We start from the raw sequence: 19,606 nt of genomic DNA on the forward strand, positions 1-19,606 counted from the left end.
GGGGCGGGGACGGCGGCAGGGGGCGGGGACGGCGGCAGGGGGCGGGGACGGCGGCAGGGGGCGGGGACTGCGGCAGGGGGCGGGGACTGCGGCAGGGGGCGGGGTCCGGTACGAGGCCTCAGGCCTGCTGCTGCTGCTGCTATCATGGAGTCCGAGCAGCCTGACAGCCTGGAGGGTTGGGTAGCCATCAGGCCCGATGTGTTCTCTGAGACTGAGAAGAGCCGCCTGCGGTTCCTTGTGGCCTGGAACGAGGTGGAGGGAAAGTTCGCCGTCACCTGCCACAGCCAGAGCCGTGGGCAGCGGCGGGGTGCGGGAGGCGAGCCCGGGGCTCACGGCAGCTGGGCCGCGCTCTACCGCCCGGAGGAGCTGCGCTGGATCCACCGGCAGTTAGCGACGAGCTGCTCGGCCCTGGAGCCGTGTTTCCCGGTGCTGCCCGAGCTGAGGGCCCCCGGGCTCTGGGGCCTACTGTTCCCAGGCCGCTCCTTGGCCGAGGGCCCGGAGGCTGGCGCCGGCCTGGAAACCGCCTGCCGCCAACTGGAGAGGTACCTGGACGTAGCGGCCGAGCTGTGCGGCCGCCGCATCCTCCTGGAGTCGGTGTTTCCCACCGATTCCGACGGCGAGTATTTCGAGAATCTGACCGAGTTCCGGAGGAAAAGCCTGGAGCAACGAGTGGCCCGCGGCCGGGAGAACCTGCGTGAGGTACGGCCGAGCCTGGGGCTTAGAGGGTAGTCACCGACTGGTACAGCTCGAGGGGCCGAGTGGCCGCCCGCTCTGATGGCTCCTGCTCGGCTTGGGTTTTGATCAATATCATGACCAGCTCCGGTCAGAGGCTGTTGATAGATTCCAGTCCCGATGTTAGACTCCAGGAGAGATAGTTGATTTCTTTCGGATTCCATAATCCTCACAACAATACCGCATCTCCCCCTCCACCCTCCCCCACCTCCACCTCCACCTCCAAACCGGGTCTCCTGGCCTTTAATGGTAGTTATGTAGACATTAAACTATTGTGTATTGGTTGTATTTGCAGATTACAGCTTGGTATAAGTTATTCTGTACAATGTTGAGAGCTCCATGATTTACTTCCCGTGTCGCTTGTCCTGTGTGAAGCTTTAGCATTTTGCAATGATAGAAAATGTTTTGCCTTTGCTTAATCACTGTCTGGGTCCATGACAGAAATGGGTTGCTACTGTATTAACTGCATATCCAGCTTTAGAGGGTCCTTGTAGTCGTTTTTACCGGTGCTTGCAGTTGATTGAGGTTGGAAGAGCCTGGATGCTGATTGCATATCTCGGTGGCACACACAGGAGGCCAGAGTATTAATTCCGAAGGCCAGCTCAGGTTTCAGATTTGACCAAATGAATCTGTTGAACAAATGGAATGTGTTTTATTACAATCTGTGATTTGCTGGTTCTTATGTGAAATGTTGAAGGTGCTGTGTAAATGCAAGCTGTTGGTATGGATCCATGGGAATGAAACAAAATACAGGTGGGGAGCATGCTCTGGGCACCAATTGCTCCTAGCAATGGAAATTACAAAACAAAATCTGAAAAATAGATTGTGTTCTGGGGTGCTTCATAGGAAGATTGCAAAACTGTGTACATAAAACATCCTGAACTGACTCTTAGGCCAATAACACAACAAAACGGGTTCTGATAATGCACACTTAACACTTTCAGTCTGAGTAGTAGTGGAGTTTTACAACTCTCCTGTTGTTGCACTGTCAGTACAAGTCTCTTGTTTCCTAAATTATTTAAGTAATGCACTGAACCCTCAAAGATTCTATCCTGCACCCACCAGTGAACTACTGGTTCAGTGTCTCAAGCTGAGCAAGGCTCTTCAGTCTAGCTGCTGTTTTGAACCTGTCTTGGGTATTACAAAACTGACCAATGTTTACCTCTGAAACATCAATACATTCATTCTCTGCGTCACCTCCTCTGCTGTGACCTCCTTCAGACTCAACTGTTCAACTGGATTCCTACCCATTCTCTCAAGTTCAGTCATCCAAAACTCTGCTCTTATCCTAAGCCGTGAACAACCCATTCCTCTGTCAGCCCTGTGTTCACTGAACTGCATTGATTCCTGGTCAAGCAGCATCTTGACTTGTAAATTCTCATCCCTGTTTTCAAATCCCTCCATGGCCTTGCCCTCCCAATCTCTGTAAACCTCCTCCAGCCCCACAACTCTGGTTTCTCTCTGACTGCAGCTTTTGTGCATTCCTGATTTCCTTCACTGCTTTATTGGTGATTGTCTTCAGCTGTCTGAGGTTTGGAGAGCCACAGCCACACGTTTCAGATTCTTCCTCTTGAAATTTCTGGGGACATCTGCATTTATATAGCATCCTTTAAAGAAATCTTTATTATAAACAAAGTAATCGATAATGACATCTGTCATCCTCCTAATTGTTGGGTTTTTTTTTTGACCTTCTTGAAATTGTGACATGGAGATCCCTTTGTCCCTGTAACTGTGACTGTTGTTTCTTCAGTACTCTGGGGAGCTGGTCAGAAATATGTCTCTTTGAATCAGGTCTGCAATGTGAATGCTAGCCCCTGAGCAGAGCGAGGTCGGACTGGTTCCAGCAGAAGGGGAGTGGAATCTTTTGGTGAAGTCCTTTTTATTGTGTTTAGTAGCCACTGAAATGTCAGCAAATATGAACCATTTATTACCAACATGAAACATGATGTATTGCACTTGAAGGCATCTATCCCCAGCCTCCTCCAATCCATGGAAAAGCACAGCAGGTCAGGCAGCATTGGAGGAGCAGGAGAATCGATGTTTTGAGCATAAGCCCTTTCCTGATGAAGGGCTTATGTCTGAAACGTCAATTTGCTTGCTCCTCTGTTGCTGCTTGACCTGCTGCGCTTTTCCAGTACCACACTCTCGACTCTGATCTCCAGCATCTGCAGCCCTCACTTTCTCCTGCACCAATCCCTGTCGATGAAGACTCCTTCCAAGCCTGTGACAAACCATGAGGTGTTGATCATCCAGCTCAGTAAGTACCCTATTCCCATTTTCTCCCCATATCCTTTCATTTCTTTAGCCCTAAGAACTATATCATTCCTTGTTGAAAACATTCAATCGCTTTTCTGTGGCAGAGAATCCCACAGGCTCACTGCTGTCTGGGTGAAGGAATTTCTCCTCAGCTCAGTCCTAAATGACTTACCCCATATCCTTCGACAGTGACCCCTTGTTCTGGACACCCTGATCATCAGAAGCATTTACCCTTCGAATGCTGTTAGAATATTATAGATGTCTGAGATCCCACTCTTCCCCCACCCACCCTAAATCTTCTAAATTCCAGTGAATTCCCTCCCTAATGGCATTGTGGGTCAACCCACAGCACATGGGGGCTGAGAGATAAATGGGGGAAGGTAGACAGGTCGGAGTGAATAGGTGGGAAAGGAAGATGGACAGGTAGCATGGTTCAAGAGGGTGCTGCGGAATTGGAGGTTTGGATCTGGAATAGGGTGGGGGGGGGTGGCGATGTTGATACCATGTGGTTGGATTGTCCCGTGGCAGATGAGTCATTCTTCCTTCAGATGTCGGGTGCCTATGACTTGGCGGTGGAGGAGGCCTGGGACATGCATGTCCTTGGCAGAGTGGGAGGGGGAGTTGAAGTGGTTGGTCACAGAGCAGTGGGGTTGTTTGGTGCATGTGTCCCAGAGGTGTTCTCTGAAACATTCCACAACTCCCTCGTCAGACCCACACCCCCCACCAACCCAACATCCACTCCCGGCACCTTCCCCTGCAACCGCAAGAAATGCAAAACTTGCGCCCACACCTCCGTGCCCCCCCCCTCACCTCCCTCACCTCCCTCTAAGTCCCCAAGGGATCCTTCCATTCACCTGCACCTCCACACACATCATTTACTGCATCCGCTGCACCCGATGTGGCCTCCTATACATTGGGGAGACAGGCCGCCTAGTTGTGGAACATTTCAGAGAACACCTCTGGGACACCCGCACCAATCAACCCAACCATCCTGTGGCTGAACACTTTAACTCCCCCTCCCACTCCGCCAAGGACATGCAGGTCCTTGGCCACCTCCGTCGCCAGATCATGGCAGCACAATGCCTGGAGGAAGAGCGCCTCATCTTCCGCCTAGAAACCCTCCAACCACAAGGGATAAATGCAGATTTCTCCAGCTTTCTCATTTCCCCTCCCCCCACCTTTTCTCAGTCCCAACCCTCACACTCAGCACCGCCTTCTTGACCTGCAATCTTCTTCCCGACCTCTCCACCCCCACCCCTCTCCGGCCTATCACCCTCCCCTTAACCTCCTTCCACATCGCATTCCCAACGCCCCTCCCCCAAGTCCCTCCTCCCTACCTTTTATCTTAGCCTGCTTGGCAAACCCTCCTCATTCCTGAAGAAGGGCTTATACCCGAAACGTCGGTTCTCCTGCTCCTTGGATGTTGCCTGACCTGCACTTTTCCAGCAACACACTTTAAGCTCTGATCTCCAGCATCTGCAGTCCTCACTTTATCCTACGTTGAGAGCAATGGAGACAATAGATGAACTGTTTGGATGTGCAGGAAAATCTCTCTGCTGGTTTGGATGTGTACACTTTCTTCTGTAGCAATTAGGTCATGTTATGGATGTATAGGACGTTGGTTTGGTCACTTTTGGAATATTGCGTGCAATTCTTATAGAAAGAATTTTTCAAACTTGAAAGGGTTCAGAAAAGAATTACAAGAATGTTGCCAGGCTTGGAGGGTTTGGCTAGAGGGAGAGGCTGAACAGGTTTGGGCTGTTTTCCCAAGAGTGTCAGAGGCTGAGGGGCAACCTTCTAAAGGTTTATAAAATCATAAGGTCCATGAATAGGGTAAATAGACAAGGTCTTTTTCCTGGAGTGGGGGGACTCCAAAACTAGAGGGAATGGGATTAAGGTGAGAGGGGAAAGATATAAAAGGGATCTAAGGGACAACCTTTCTACACAGAGGGTGGTGTATGTATGGAATGAGCTGCCAGAGGAAGTGGTGGAGGCTGGTACAATTACAACATTTTAAAAGGCATCTGGATGGGTATATGAATAGGAAGGGTTTAGAGGGATATAGGCCAAGTGCTGGCAGGTGGGACTGGATTTAGATAGGATATCTGGTCGGCATGGATGATGTTACAACACGGAAATGGACCCTTCTGCTAATTAAACCAAACACACAGTAAAGCTCACCTTGCCTCGTAAGCTGTTAAAGTATGATTAGGTTAGATTCCCTACAGTATGGAAACAGGTCACTCAGCCCAATAAGTCCACAGTGACCCTCCGAAGAGTAACCCACCTATTCCCCTACACTTACCCCTGACGAATAGCTCTGAGCAATTTAGCATGGCCAATTCACCCAACCTGCACATCTTTTGGACTATAGGAGGAAACCGGAGCAGCCGCAGGAAACCCACGCAGACATAGGGAGAATGTCTGAGGCTGGAATCAAACCCAGGTCCCTGGCGCTGTGAGGCAGCATTGTTAACCACTGAGCCACCTTGCCACCCCTTAATAAAAATTGGCATTGTTTTTCAGCCATGCTAGAGTTGAGCCCACAATCCCTGGATTTATAACCAGGCATGTTATCCACTGTGCCACTGGCCCCATTCATGTGTGAGTAAGAGAGAACTCTCCAAATTCCACTATTTAAAGAAAAAATATCAATTTTTATTCTTTAACTCTAAAAGTGAACATTAAACAAAACTATTTACAATTCTCAACCTCCCTTCTCTTAAAGGTCCATCTACCTCTAACATTATAACGACAGACTAATCCAATAAAAACACCTATTATAAAATTACATTAACATAATTTTCGAAACCATACAACGCTGGTGCCTGGTTTCCTTTGGGTGTAGATCTCCCTGGGTCGTCTTCGGTCTTTTGCTGCAAAGATATTTCCTATGAGAAAGGTATTTTTCTGATAGAGAATGATTTGGCTCTCGCTGTCTATGGCAGTTTGTTACTTTCTCTGGCTAATTCTCAAAGTGCGAGCTTATTTATATGTTTGATGTTGGCAAAACAGTAAAATTCAAATTTGATTGGGTTTTGGTATCCTGCAGCATAATTTTAAACTGGTTAAATTCAAATGGTGGTCAAAACGCCTGAGGTATCTAGCTTACAGCCAAATGTTACATATTTTCAATTTTCCAGTACGCTCAGTGCTAGTCCGTCACAACAATTGCTTACAAACACTCACTGCTGAAACACTCTCTCTTAAAGGTACAGTACACTTCAACTTCATAACCGTGAGTTGGACCGAAGGATCTTTTTCCCAGCTGTACATCTCTGACTCTGTGATCCTGATTCTCTTCATATGTTTGTCTTGTCATGAGACTCCTCAGCCTCCCCTGCCCCAACTCCATACTCTATCCTGTTGTGCCACTGCCTTGGCTTAGAGTAGCAGCAACTCTGCTCTGCCAGCGCTGCTTCCTGTTAACGGACACCCAGTTCTTATCTCTTCTAGATCCTGCACCAACACAGAGCTGCTAAAGATATGGTGACCCTTAAAGCCATCTACCAGGAAGAAGACGAGGCCTATAATGAACTGGTCAATGCAGCAACGCAGTTTTATCAGTATTTACTGCAGCCTTTTCGGGACATGAGAGAGTTTGCTTCACTCTGTAAACAGGAGGTCTTGGTAATTCCATCTATTCTGTTGTACTTTCCTTTATTATTTACTTAACTTTTTAAAATGAGGAATGTCTTTTAGTTTGTAACTAATTGAAGACTGGAGAAGGGGCTCCTTTGTCTGGAAGCTGGATTAACATTGAATTCAGTGGGAAGAACCTCTCTGCTCTCCTGTCCTAGGGTACAGGACAGTTCGAGTCTCTGAATCTGAACTGGTCCTGGAGCTGCACTGGCCTCATGCTGGTTGCTTTCAGTGTGTGTGTTGCTGACACTGGTGTTCACAATGACAAGATGTTGCATTTTTGATGCACTGCTTCCCAAACACTTTACCAGTGTGACCCACCTTTTTAATGCTTCTGACTGTGTATGACCCTGCACTAAAGGTTAGGGTGGGGTGGGGAGGATAGGGGGTGGGTGTATGAGGCTGTTGGGGTGGGGTTGAGCGAGGCCTTTGGTTACGGAGGAGGAGCCTCAGTGCAGGGTCCATGTCAGCTATTGTTACTTTCAAGCTTGTGGGTACACTGTTGTGGGGTCACAACCCACAGTTTGTGCACCCCCTCTGTTAATCCTTGTATCCTTCACTGAAAATCTAATCTCCCAAACAGCAGACTATTATTTTGGAGCGATGGTTTTGAATCCAGGCCAGAATGACTTCTATTGCTGAAATAGCTTTTTGTAGCATTGACACAGCATCTGAAAATAGAGGTGGGAGATGTATGGGAATATTGGGTTTCACGATACAAAGCTGAGTGGGTGGAGGGATGAAACCCACTGCCCAGGGAGTTACAGACCATATTCAGAAATGGAAACACTGGGAAAAAAATCCCCAAATTTAATCCATTACAGAATTATTGCTCTAATTTGGGGAAAATTCACGGTGGACAGTAGATGCTGGAAGCCCAATGTCCAAGGAGCTTTCACTTCATGTAACTGATACGAGTAACCTTTGGCTCCAGCCACCTGACTGTACTCACACCAGCTGCCAACAACATGTTCTGCATGTGCTCACTTGCTGTGTTTCAAGAAAGTTTGGTCAGTACAGTGATGCCCTCCTTTCTCGTGTGTAAACATATGGTTTGTTTTGTGTTTGTACATGGTAATGGCTGTCAGTCCCTACCTTCTGCCTCTTCTCTCCTCCAGCACCCACTAATTGCCACTGATAAATGTAATTGAAATTCCCACTCACTCCAATTTGTGACTTTATCTTGAAGGGTGACTGGTTCTTTCGACATTGCAGAAATCCTTGGAATTTGATGAGTTGGGTCCAAGGAGAATTCAAAGCCTCGAGAAAGATGCAGAGGAATGGTCCAGACGGATGCAGGAAGCAGTCTGCTCAATCCAGGATATCACCGTGGATTACTTTAAGGAGACTGTGAAAGCACTAGCTGGTAAATGTGTTCAGAGCAAAGCTTGAAGAGCGGCCTCTGATCTGCAGTGTTAGACAATAAAGGCATTCGGTTCATGTGATCTGCAGGCTAGGCTATGCTGTGCATCTACCTGAGGAGGAAGGAGAGAGCCTTGTGTTGATTCTGATGAGCTGAGGGGTCGGATGGACAATGGGTGGGTGATGTAGAGACAGCTGTTCTGTTTGCAGTTACTGTAAGGAAAATATATTGTGTGCTTTGTACAGAAACTCAGACGTATGTAGAATCAGACAGTACAGAAGACTCCAGTGAGTCTGTACCACCAAAGCAACACAATCTATGTGAGTCCCACTTCACAGAGACAACCTGATTAAGCTTCTGTAATTACTAAAAAATATAATTTTGTGTTTTATGAACTATAAGAACAATATAATTTGACCTCAAGAAAGGAGGCAAACTCATTGATGCATCAATGAGGCATTTCATGTCCAGCTGTAGATATTTTGCATAAGGATAGGCAAAGTCTCTTCCCTGGGGTGGGGGAGTCCAGAACGAGAAGGCATAGGTTTAGGGTGAGAGGGGAAAGATATAAAAGGGGCAACTTTTTCCACCGTGGTGGAAGCTGGTACACTTGCAGCATTTAAAAAGCATCTGGATGGGTATATGAATAGGAAGAGTTTAGAGGGATATGGACTGAGTGCTGGCAAATAGGACTAGATTAGGTTCGGATATTTGGTTGACATGGACGAGTTGGACCGAAGGGTCTGTTTCCATGTTATACATCTGACTGATAGTCTGAACTCTCCAGGTACCTGCTTTACAATGGCCTTATTCTCATGGGTCTGGAATACAGAGTGACTCTCCTTTGACTGATCCATCTCAGCATCTGTTAAGTGTGAAAAATCTGACGCTAGCGAAGAGCTGGATGCTTAGCAGGGGATTTATAAATGTGTTGGATTTTAATGTGCTGTTCATGAAGATTTCTCATGTACCTTGTAGCAATGCAGAAACAGATGGAGGAAGATCGAAATCACTTTGGCAAAGCTGCCTGGGCCAATGTAGCACCCAGACTGGAGAAACTAAAGCTTATGTTTGCGAAGGAAACATTACAACACACTAGAGCGAAAGAACTTTGTCTCAATCGCAGGAAGGTAGAGATTCAGCAGAAGGTAACGCCTGTTGTTCCATTGACTTGCTTTTCCATGCGGGTGTGAAACATTCCTCTGCACTCCCGATCTTGTAAAATTATTCTCCTTTTTTTAATTAGATTCCCTACAGTGTGGAAACAGGCCCTTTGGCCCGACAAGTCCACACTGACCCTCTGAAGAATAACCCACCCAAGCCCTGACTAATGCACCTAACACTACAGGCAATTTAGCATGGCCAATTCACCTGACCTGCACATCTTTGGTCTGTGGGAGGAAACCAGAGCACCGGAGGAAACCCACCCAGACACGGGGAGAATTGCAGACTCCTTAGTTGTTCCAGGAATGTAGAGGAAAAGATAGCAAAGACGATTCTCAATAGGAGCGAGAGTAACTGGGTAATTGTTATGGGGGACTTTAACTTCTCAAATATTAACTAGGAATACTACAGTTCAAGTAGTTTAGATAGGTCAGTTTTTGTTCAATGTATGCAGGACTGTTTTCTGACACAGTATGTAGACAGGCCAACAAGGGGAGATGCCATTATTGGATTTGGTACTGGAGAATGAACCTGGCCAAGTGTTAGATTTGGAGGTAGGTGAGCACTTTGGTGATAGTGACCATAATTCGGTTATGTTTACAATAGCAATGGGCAGGCATAGGTATATACTGCAGGGAAAGAGGTATAACTAGGGGAAGGGCAATTATAATGCGATTAGGCAAGATTTAGGATGGGGAAGGAAACTGCAGGGGATGGACATACTTGAAATGTGGAGCTTATTCAAGGAACAGCTACTGTGGGTCCTTGGTAAGTGTATACCTATCAGGCAGGGACGTAGTTGTCAAGAGAGGGAGCCATAGTTTACTAAAGAAGTTGACGCTCTTGTCAAGAGGAAGAAGAAGGCTTATGTAAGGATCAGGCATGAAGGTTCAGTTAGGGGGGGTTTCAGAGTATAAGTTATCCAGAAATGATCTAAAGAGAGGGCTAAGAAGAGCCAGGAGGGGAAATGAGAAGTTGGCAGGTGAATCAAGGAAAGCCCTCAGGCCTTCTATGGGTATATCAGAATGACTAGAGTAAGAGTAGGGCCAATCAAAGACAGTAGTGGGAGGTTGTGTGTGGAATCTGAGGACATGGGAAAGCGCTTAATGATTGCCCTTTTCCAATGTGAATACTGATTAAAAAGTAATCTTAGTGAGAATAAAGAGATACAGGCTACTAGATTAATTGGGATTGCAGTTGACAAAGAGGCGGTTTTAGCAATTTTGGAGATCTCAAAATAGATAAGACCCCTGGCCGATGGGATCTATCCTTGGATTCTCTGGGAAGCCAGGGAGGAGATTGCAGAGCCTTTGGCATTGATCTTTATGTCGACAGGAGTAGTGCCAGAAGACTGGAGGATAGCAAATGCTTGTTTAAGATGGGGAGTCTGGATAACCCTTATAATTATAGGCCCGTGAGCCTTACTTTGGTTGTGGGGCCAGATATTGAAAAAGGTTATAAGAAAGAGGATTTATAATCATCTGGAAAGGAATAATCAATATGGTTTTGTGCCTCACTAACCTTTGAGTTCTTTGAGAAGGTGACAAAACCGATAGATGAAGGTAAAGTGGTTGATGTGGTGTATATGGACTTCGGTAAGGCATTTGATAAGGTTCCACATGGTAGGCTGTTGCACAAAATATGGAGTTTTAGGATTGAAGGTGATTTAGTGGTTTGGATCAGAAATTCTATCGCTGAAAGGAGAGAAGATGGTGGTTGATGGAAAATGCTCATCTTGGAGCTCAGTTACCAGTGGTGTGCTGCAAGGATCTCTTTTGGGGCCACTCCTGTTTGTTATTTTTATAAATGATCTGGAGGTGGGCGTAGAAGGATGGGTTTGTAAATTTGCAGATGACATGATGGTAGGCAGAGTTGTGGATAGTGCTGAAGGGTATTGTGGGTTACAGAGGGACATAGATAAGATGTAGAGCTGGGCTAAGAAGTGGCAAATGGAGTTTAATGTGCAAAAGTATGAGGTAGATCACCTTTGGCAGAAGTAACAGGAGTGCAGAGTTCTGGGCTAATGGTAAAATTCTTGGCAGTGTAGATGAACACAGATCTGTGTCCAGGTGCCCCCTAAATCCCTAAAAGTTGCCCCCCAGGTTGATAGGGTTGTTAAGGCATATGGTATGCTAGTGTTTATTGGTAGGGGGATTGAGTTTTGGAGTCACGAGGTCATGCTTCAGCTGTACAAGACACTGGTAAGGCCGCACCTAAAGTATTGCATACAGTTCTAGTCACCGCATTATAGGAAGGATGTGGAAGCTTTGGAAAGGGTTCAGAGGAGATTTACTAGGATGTTGCTTGGTATGGAAGGAAGGTCTGACTCAAACTGAGGCTCTTTTCGTTGGAGAGAAGAAGGTAGAGAGGTGACTTAATCAAGATATATAAGATAATCGGGTAAGATAGGGTGGACAGTGAGGGCCTTTTTTCCTTGGTGAAGGCTAACACGAGGGGACATAGATTTAGAACAGAAATCAGGGGTAGTTTCTTTACTCTGAGTAGTCGGGGTGTGGAACGGCCTGTCTGCAACAGTAATAAACTCCCCAACATTAAGGGCATTTAACTGGGCATTGGACATATGGATAATAATTGAACTGTTGGTTAGATGGGCATCAGATTATTTTCACTGATTTGATGTAACATCGAGGGCTGTAACGTTCTATGTTCTATAATTCTAGATGGAGCTTTTCGATAGCCAGGAAATGCTGGAGACAGTAGACGGGTTAGAAATGCAGTATTATGAAACACAGCTGGAACTGTACAGTATTCAGTTGGAAATGTTAAAGAATGAAGAGTTGCTGCTTTTTGCACAGTTGGACACCATTCGACGCCAGATCAAAGGTGAGCAGCACCTGGATGGTCATCCTTGTTTACATCTTGGTTTATTCTAACTGTGTCTCGTTTGTCCATTAACAGTGGAAAAGTTCAGATGCCGTTAAGCTGATTGCTGCCACTAATCCTGTGAGAGGTGAAATTTGATGTTAACTGTAGTAGAGGAAATGATTGGCTTTGTGTGATGCATCGACTCTAATTGATGACTTGCTTATTTGCTGGATTTTGAATACTGTAATCGCTGACTGGGAAAACCAGTTGTTTTTACCCAGCAATAAGACTGGTGATTCCAATGTACTTCTGGTGTTTTGAGGGAGCACTCTGTTCCTGATTCCTGATAATGTTGAGCAGATTTTCAAAGTCTGCATTAACTACAGAATAAGTAGCAGGACCTCTCGGGTCCCTGGAGTATTTGTTATCCTCTCTGAGCACTGGCAGAGCTGTCAATTTGTGCTTTAATTGCTGCCCACTGACCTTGGCAGAGGTGGATTTGTCTTGTCTGAGTCTGATTTACGTTACAATCTTAACCAGTCTCCTTCATTGATCTGATTATTTGTTGGCAACTTTGATTTTATCTTTTGGAAATTCACTGGACACATCACTTTAGATCTTTTTTTTTAAGCAGTGTAGTAACACAACAGTACAATCATTTCCAGTTTTTGTTGGGAAGTGTCCTTTCTGATTTGGAATGAGTATGGGGAAAGTTGAAAAATTGTACTTGCCTTGTGAATTGTGGGCAGCTTTCTACTTGTAACTGCAGCACTATTTTAACAGCTAATACTTTCAACCACATACATCTTTATCTAAAATAAAAACAGCGAATGTTGGCAATACTCCGAAGGTCTGTAAACATGAGCAATTGTTCATTTCCTAAGATTGCATTGAATGGAATATTTGACATTTCTGGAATGTTTTCTGCCCCGATGTGGAGTTGAAAAGCTTTGCAAGTGCTGAAAATGATTGTCTCTGTAATTTAATTATTTATTCACTTTTTTTATTTTTCAATAAATTTGCCTTGTCGCTGAAGCCAAGTTCAGCCTAATGCAAGTTCACTGCTGCCCAGTTGCAGGGAGAGGGCTAGAATCAGTCACTAAAACATGAAAGAAATGTTTTGTAATTGTCTAGTAAAATCTGATTGGCATGTCTTAGACCAAACTGAATTCAGAAAGAGGTGATGGGTATATGTTAATTCAGAGGAAAGAAAGTGAGGACTGCAGATGCTGGAGATCAGAGCTGAAAATGTGTTGCTAGTAAAGCGCAGCAGGTCAGGCAGCATCCAAAGAGCAGGAGAATCGACGTTTCGGGCATGAGCCCTTCTTCAGGATTCCTGAAGAAGGGCTCATTCCCGAAACATCGATTCTCCTGCTCCTTGGATGCTGCCTGACCTGCTGCGCTTTTCTAGCAACACATTTTCAGCTATGTTGATTCAGAGACAATTGAATAAAATCTTGGAATGTGTGAAGAAGATACATTGGGAATAAGTATGCAGTGTGTTAGAGTTTCGTGATGAGAGTTGGTGTGAAAATTTGGCAGATTGAATCCAATCAGCCCACCCTTTTAATCCCTGGTGTTCCCTGTTGTTATCATGGAGATACTGCCAGTCACACTCTTAAATACCAAGTGTGCAGACAATCCAGCACATAGACAGACAGGGTTCATAACTGAGACAATGAGAAACACTTTCAGAAAGAATGAATAATTCTTTCTGAAAAAATGTACTCAGTTTTGAGAAGGAAACATATCGGCAGTTCTGCTATAATTTGTGTTTCTTCAACTCAAATTGGCTTTAATGTGATTGAAGAATTTAGACTGTTATTTGTAAAACACGACCTTTCCTTACCTGTATTGGCTATAATGCTGTTCCGGCCCCACTAGTTTAAATGGACTGATTGGTGCATCATTTTCCTATAATGCAAGATTGCACGAGAACAACTGTCAGGTTATATAAGAACCAACTGTATTTTCATCAAATATTTGTCTTGCTAATATATGCTCTTGATATTCTGAATTGCAGAAAAAGAGGAGGAGGTGGTTTATTATGACACTTGTGAAGATCCTGAGCAACTTCAGGCTAATGACAACCTGGGGTTGACCCATGACACTCGTTCAGTGGAAATTAAAAAAATGTGGCGCCAGGTTCACCAGTTGGAGACCAAACGGGGTCGTATTTGTGCACGTAGATCCTACCTGAGAAATAAACAGGTAACCACTGAAATTCACAATCAACTGTTTTGTTAGTAGTGGATCCATTTGTACATTTATGCATGTTTTTCAATTCTATATTTCACAAAACTCGTTCCCCCTGCAAATCCTGGCAATGTTTTTACACACCACCTCTTCATGTAAATTCCCCAGAATTTATTCATCAAGATTCACCTCACTATGTCATGGTTTAGAAAAGTGAAGATCCCACAAGGTGACTTGACATTGGGGACAATTAGAATTAGAATCAGAACCCTACAGTGTGGGAACAATCTTCAGTGGATTCCATCTTCGCCCACAGAATCTAACTGCATTTCCTGTTAATAGGATCAGTGTGAGGAATCTCGGAAAGCAAAGCAGCAGCAAGAACGGGAAAATCAGGAGCGCATCCAGCAACATCACAGTATCCAACTGGTGAGTGGAGATTATTGTATAAGTGGCAGCACGGGGATATCTTTCATTCAGGCTCATGCTGTAAAACTGTGTTTACACAGAAACGTGACCAGAAAAAGGAAGCAGCCCGAAGGAAGAGGGAGTGGGTAAACCAGGAACGGCAAAAGACTTTACAGCGGCTCCGAGCGTTTAAGGAGGTAGTTATTAATGTGTGTTATTGTGATTTCTGATTTGTTACACCTCACTGGGGTGGCATGTTAGAAATTGAGCCCTGCTATTCCTAGAGTCGTCATAAAGTTTTGTAAAATATGCAAAATTCCTCAATTTACCATTTGGACTCAGGTTGACAGAAAACTGTCTGCAGGAGTTGCAGTTTATTATAAAAACATTCTAGTTGCAGGAAACAGTTAAAATTGTAAACACACAACTCTAACTGTTAACACTTAAAACCATTCATACAAATATAGATGGATCCTAATGAAAAAGTAGTGGGAAAGAGTAGGAAGGCAGCACGATGGTCCCTGTCTACAGACTTCACCGAGATGAGTCTTTTGCTTCGCCAGCACTCACTGCTCCTCGCTTTTCCTTTTGGTGTGTTTGCTTGCTCAGGGCGACTGCCTCATGTTTTAAAAATCACTGACTTACTGGTTAAAATCTGCCACTTTCAGCAGGTAGCTTGAGAAAATGACCTCCAGCCTGACGAAACCCAGCTTTTTTCAACTGCAGAGAAAGGGCAGTTTCCTTTTCAAGTCTCCAGTTGGTTTACACCAAATATTCACAGATTAGAGTGGTGCTGGAAAAGCACAGCAGTCCACGCAGCATCCGAGGAGGAGGAAAATCGACATTTCGGGCAAAAGCCCTTCATCAGGCCCTCCTTGATTGAAATCCTACAGTAGATGGAAACTCCAGTTACTCACCTCTTATTGTTATAGAGTCTGTGTTTTATGTGGTTGAAAATATTTGATTTTAAATAAAAATTTCTGTTCCAGAAATCATCAGCACATTTTGTATTTCAACCTCGTTGCCAAACCCTTGGAGTGCAGAGACAGTTCACACCTTCGCCTGCAGCCCCCACTGTGTCTGATCAGCCAATGTCCCTCCTGGATCAATCCACCAGAAAGAAACCTGCATCATCCAGAACTTCAAAACCCGCCAGGAGCAGCCTTCCAACTCCCAACGATATTCCAGTGCAAATCTTCCTGCCACCAGGACAAGCAGAGACACACAGGACTTCCTCGGTGCCTTCTAAAACACTCTCGCCACCATTTTCCCCTCCCCCTCCCCCGCCCCTGCCCCCTCCCCCTCCTCCCCCTCCTACCCCTCCTCCAGGACCTGCCCCTTGTACTTTACTGGGTCAGACAAGCACTTTGATACGTGACAACCAAGGTCAACCAATCCTAACCTTGGCAGAGAATTCAGTGAAGAAATCCCTGAAGGAAAATATAGGTAAAGTGATTAGTCTTTAATTACTTCTATATTAAAATCTGTTGTGCTTTTTTTAGAAATAGTTTAAAATCCATGTTTAGGCTGTTTTAGTTTTGAATTTAGCTGACAGCAAACATTTGAGGAAAAGCTGCTTGTTTGAGAATAGCTGGATGTTGAGTAGGATTCTAACTCTCCTCTCTCCCTCTCCTTCACCCTCCCCTGTGTCCATACAGGAACTATGGACGATGTACTAGCTTCCTTGAAGCGTGGTGAAGTTTTGCTTCGAAAAGTAGATCAAACGAAGCCGCAATCTCTTGACAAGGCTGAGGACCTGCGACAGAACATGTTGGCCTCAATTCGACAAGGCATCCGTTTACGAAAAGTCACAGTAGGAGGTAACCTCCCAGTCAGCACTGACCCAACCAATGAGTTAGAGCGTAGTATCAAAGCAGCCATGAAGCGAATGAAGAAAGTATCTCCAGATTCTGATGAAGAGACAGATGATGGCAATCAGTCTGAAGAGTGGGACAGCTGAGTGTGTGTGTGTGTGTGTTCTCTGTGCTTGCTCTGCACATTGAATATCTCACAAAATTTGTTTCTATCCTGTCTGCAGGAGTTGATAGGAAATTATTATTGGTATCAAAAACAAAGTGAAGGTTCGAGAAATTAAACTGTCAGCTTGATTCTGTGCCAAGTGATTGGATGAATGGCTAGGTGAACTTCACCAAAGAACTGTCTGAAATTCAAATGTCACATGTAAGGATTGATTTATAATTTTGCAGTCTCTGACTTCCCTAGTTTATTGGAGTGAAAATAATACCACAGTATTGCTGTTTTGAATCATGAGATTTGATCATAAACATAAATGTTTTTTGTCAAAAATAACTCATTTAAATCTTTTTGTGTAATAACTGAGCTTCAGGAAAATGAATTGCAAAGCAAATATAGACTAGCACAATGGAGGAAAGAATGTAATAACTTGCCTTTATATTGCACCTTTTCCAACCTCTGACCCTCCCAAATTGTCTCAAATAATGCAGGAAAGCACCTTTTAATTTAGGGTGTAGTCAGTTGTTGTGCAGGAAATGTGACAGTCACTTGTACACAACATCTACACCCAGCACTGGTGATGGTGCCAATGATACTGACAACAGCAATGTTTCATTAGGAAGCAAGCAGCCTCTATATAGGCCACTGAGGCTCAGTGGGTGACTCCAAGCCACGTAGAATAGAGGGCCAGGCTTGGATAAGCTGAAGTTACATTAAGCAAAACAATCAACTTGATTAAAGCAGAATATATATGATAACTGAAGCATAAGCTAGACTGGGCTAAAGTAGTCAGATAGTTTCACAAGCACTGACTGGAGACAGTCTGTGATATAATGCAGCTTGGCAGTGAGATTGTGGGTCAGTTTTCTGATGTGATGTCATAGTCTGTACTTCCTCAGCTGACAACCTACCCAGGAAACCTCATTAGAACAGCAATGGTTCTTCCTTGTGTTTTAACGACTCTTCTTTTTCTAACATGAGCAATGTTCCATAGAGGTATCTGGAAAACAGAGCTGACTATAGACATTCCATAGGTTTGTTCTTTATAATTTTTCAGTCGCCTGGAGAAACCAAGGTCCTACCAGCTGCTGCACTGAAGCAGACAAACAGCACAGGGTGGTTTGAGTATCTTGTGAATAGAGAGGAGACACAGTCAGCCCAGGCTGTTGTTTATGAGCCAACCATCTCTGGTCTGAACAGGATGGGCCTGGACTCTGATACTCTCTGCAATTGATTACTACACTGGCCTTTACTAGTTAGACTCATGAGAAATGCAACCACCTTTGCATTCTGAAGGACTGTTTTGCAAAACTTAGTCCTAGTAAAAGATAAGAAAATATCAGCTAACATTTCATTAATCTCTTTTATCCTGAATTACTTTATTTAGAACACTGGACGTTGGACATGTAGATAATAAACTATTGAGTGATTATTAATAAAGGCACAGTTTACTCCTTTAAAGCTTCTGCAAATATACATAATAAATTATATATTTTTGTGCAGATCTACAGTTGAAATTTATTTTTAAGAATATTCAGGTTATTCAATCTAAGGCACTTTAAGATGTAATTACAGAACTTGCCTTGCTGTTTGAGGACTGTATTGCTTTCAAAAAAGGCTGAAATATTGTGCAGTTAATTTTTAATTCCTTTTTTTCTTTTAAACTCTTTGCTTGTAAAGCAGCATATACCTGGAGTATTGTGTGCTCAGTCCCTGTAGAAGTTATTGTTAATAAAATTTATCTTGGAAGCCTTTACATAATTTCAATGCTGATAATGTCAGTCTTTCACAGATCTGTTCCTGTATGTTTCCTTCTTTTATTTTCCTGTTTCGCTCAAAAGATACAAACTGGAGGTTTCCACGTTGCAAAATCCTGGCAGGTCACTCGAGCAACCTATTTCCAGCTCTGTAACATTGTGTGTCCCTTCACCCCTACGTCAGCGTATCTGCTGCTGATAACCTCTTCCTTTGGAGAGTGGATGTGGAGATGGTGTCCTCCTGATGTTCTACCCTTGAACTGTGAAACCGTGCTGCCTGGCTGGGGATTGCCCATTGGGCCGCAGCTTGCTGACCCATGTTGGCTCCTGGTGAAGTGAATCTGTATTTTAAAACTCATCCTTATCCTTATTTTTAAAATCCTGCTTTTTTTTTCCTCTTCCCTTTTGAAGATAGATTAAAATTGGACAAGGGCAACTATCTAGAACCCTCTGTTTTATTGCTGTACCTCTTTTTCCTCTTGAAGATGCTTCCTGTAAATAAGAGATAAGCATTTCCCCTGACTAATATCGTCTTTATTCAAAACGGGTGGGAGCTGGAAAGCAGGTCTGTGAGTTTAACATCTCTGAAAATATTCAAAGCTATTATTAAAGAAGTTATAGCAAGGCATTTGGATAAGTTGTACATTACATCAGACAGTCAACATCATTTTGTGAACGGGAAATAAATATTGTTTAACCAAACTCTCGAGTTCTTTGAGGATGTAATGATGTGCTGACACTGAAGGGGAGGGGGGTGGATGAACTGTACTTTGATTTCCAGAAGACATTTTAATAAGGTGCCATGTGAAAGGTTATTGTGGAAAAGAAAAGCACTTGGTGCAGGGGGGGACAGCCTATTGGCACGGATACAAGATTGACCAGCTAACAGGGAAGACTGGGCAAAAGTAGGTATTTTTGAGGTTGACAAGATGTAACGAGTGGTGCCCTATAGGGATCAGTGCTGTGATCCCAACTTTACAATGTAAATCAATTACTTAGATGAAGGATCAGAAGGTCTGGAAGCCAATTTTGCAGATGAATCAAAAAAGGTAGGAAAGTGAGCTGTGAAGAGGGGTTGTGAAAACACAAACATCCATAGGTTACGTGTGTGGCAGAGATCAGGCAAATGGGGTATAATGTGGGGAAAATGTGAAACTATCAATGTTGTCAGCAAGAAAAAAAATGGATATGAGCTAAATGGTTAAAGGATGTAAGGGGATTTGAATGCCTGTGTACAGGTCCAGCAAGTAATTAAGAAAGTGAAGGTTTTTTGACTTATTGGAAGGGG

The 19,606-nt window shown here is 44.2% G+C and overlaps 1 protein-coding gene across 1 annotated transcript; it reads left to right on the forward strand.

Moving 5' to 3' along the window:
• Nucleotides 1–102: 102 nt before the first annotated feature.
• Nucleotides 103–19,606, forward strand: LOC122539589 (WASP homolog-associated protein with actin, membranes and microtubules). Its single transcript, XM_043674590.1, has 10 exons — nucleotides 103–699; nucleotides 6,445–6,618; nucleotides 7,846–7,996; nucleotides 8,972–9,141; nucleotides 11,839–12,001; nucleotides 14,007–14,194; nucleotides 14,522–14,608; nucleotides 14,689–14,784; nucleotides 15,577–16,033; nucleotides 16,246–19,606. The coding sequence occupies exons 1-10, from the start codon at nucleotides 145–147 to the stop codon at nucleotides 16,545–16,547; spliced, it is 2,343 nt and encodes a 780-aa protein (XP_043530525.1). The 5' UTR covers nucleotides 103–144; the 3' UTR covers nucleotides 16,548–19,606.

Source organism: Chiloscyllium plagiosum, chromosome 32 (assembly GCF_004010195.1).
Source record: "Chiloscyllium plagiosum isolate BGI_BamShark_2017 chromosome 32, ASM401019v2, whole genome shotgun sequence".
NCBI classification, from domain to species: Eukaryota; Metazoa; Chordata; class Chondrichthyes; order Orectolobiformes; family Hemiscylliidae; genus Chiloscyllium; species Chiloscyllium plagiosum.

Bases quoted from the DNA above. Each gene is read 5' to 3' on its own strand.
- LOC122539589 (XM_043674590.1), top strand. From the start codon at position 145: ATGGAGTCCGAGCAGCCTGACAGCCTGGAGGGTTGGGTAGCCATCAGG. The intron at 14,609-14,688 runs GTGAGTGGAGAT...GTGTTTACACAG, and splicing joins AACATCACAGTATCCAACTG to AAACGTGACCAGAAAAAGGA. The intron at 16,034-16,245 runs GTAAAGTGATTA...GTGTCCATACAG, and splicing joins ATCCCTGAAGGAAAATATAG to GAACTATGGACGATGTACTA.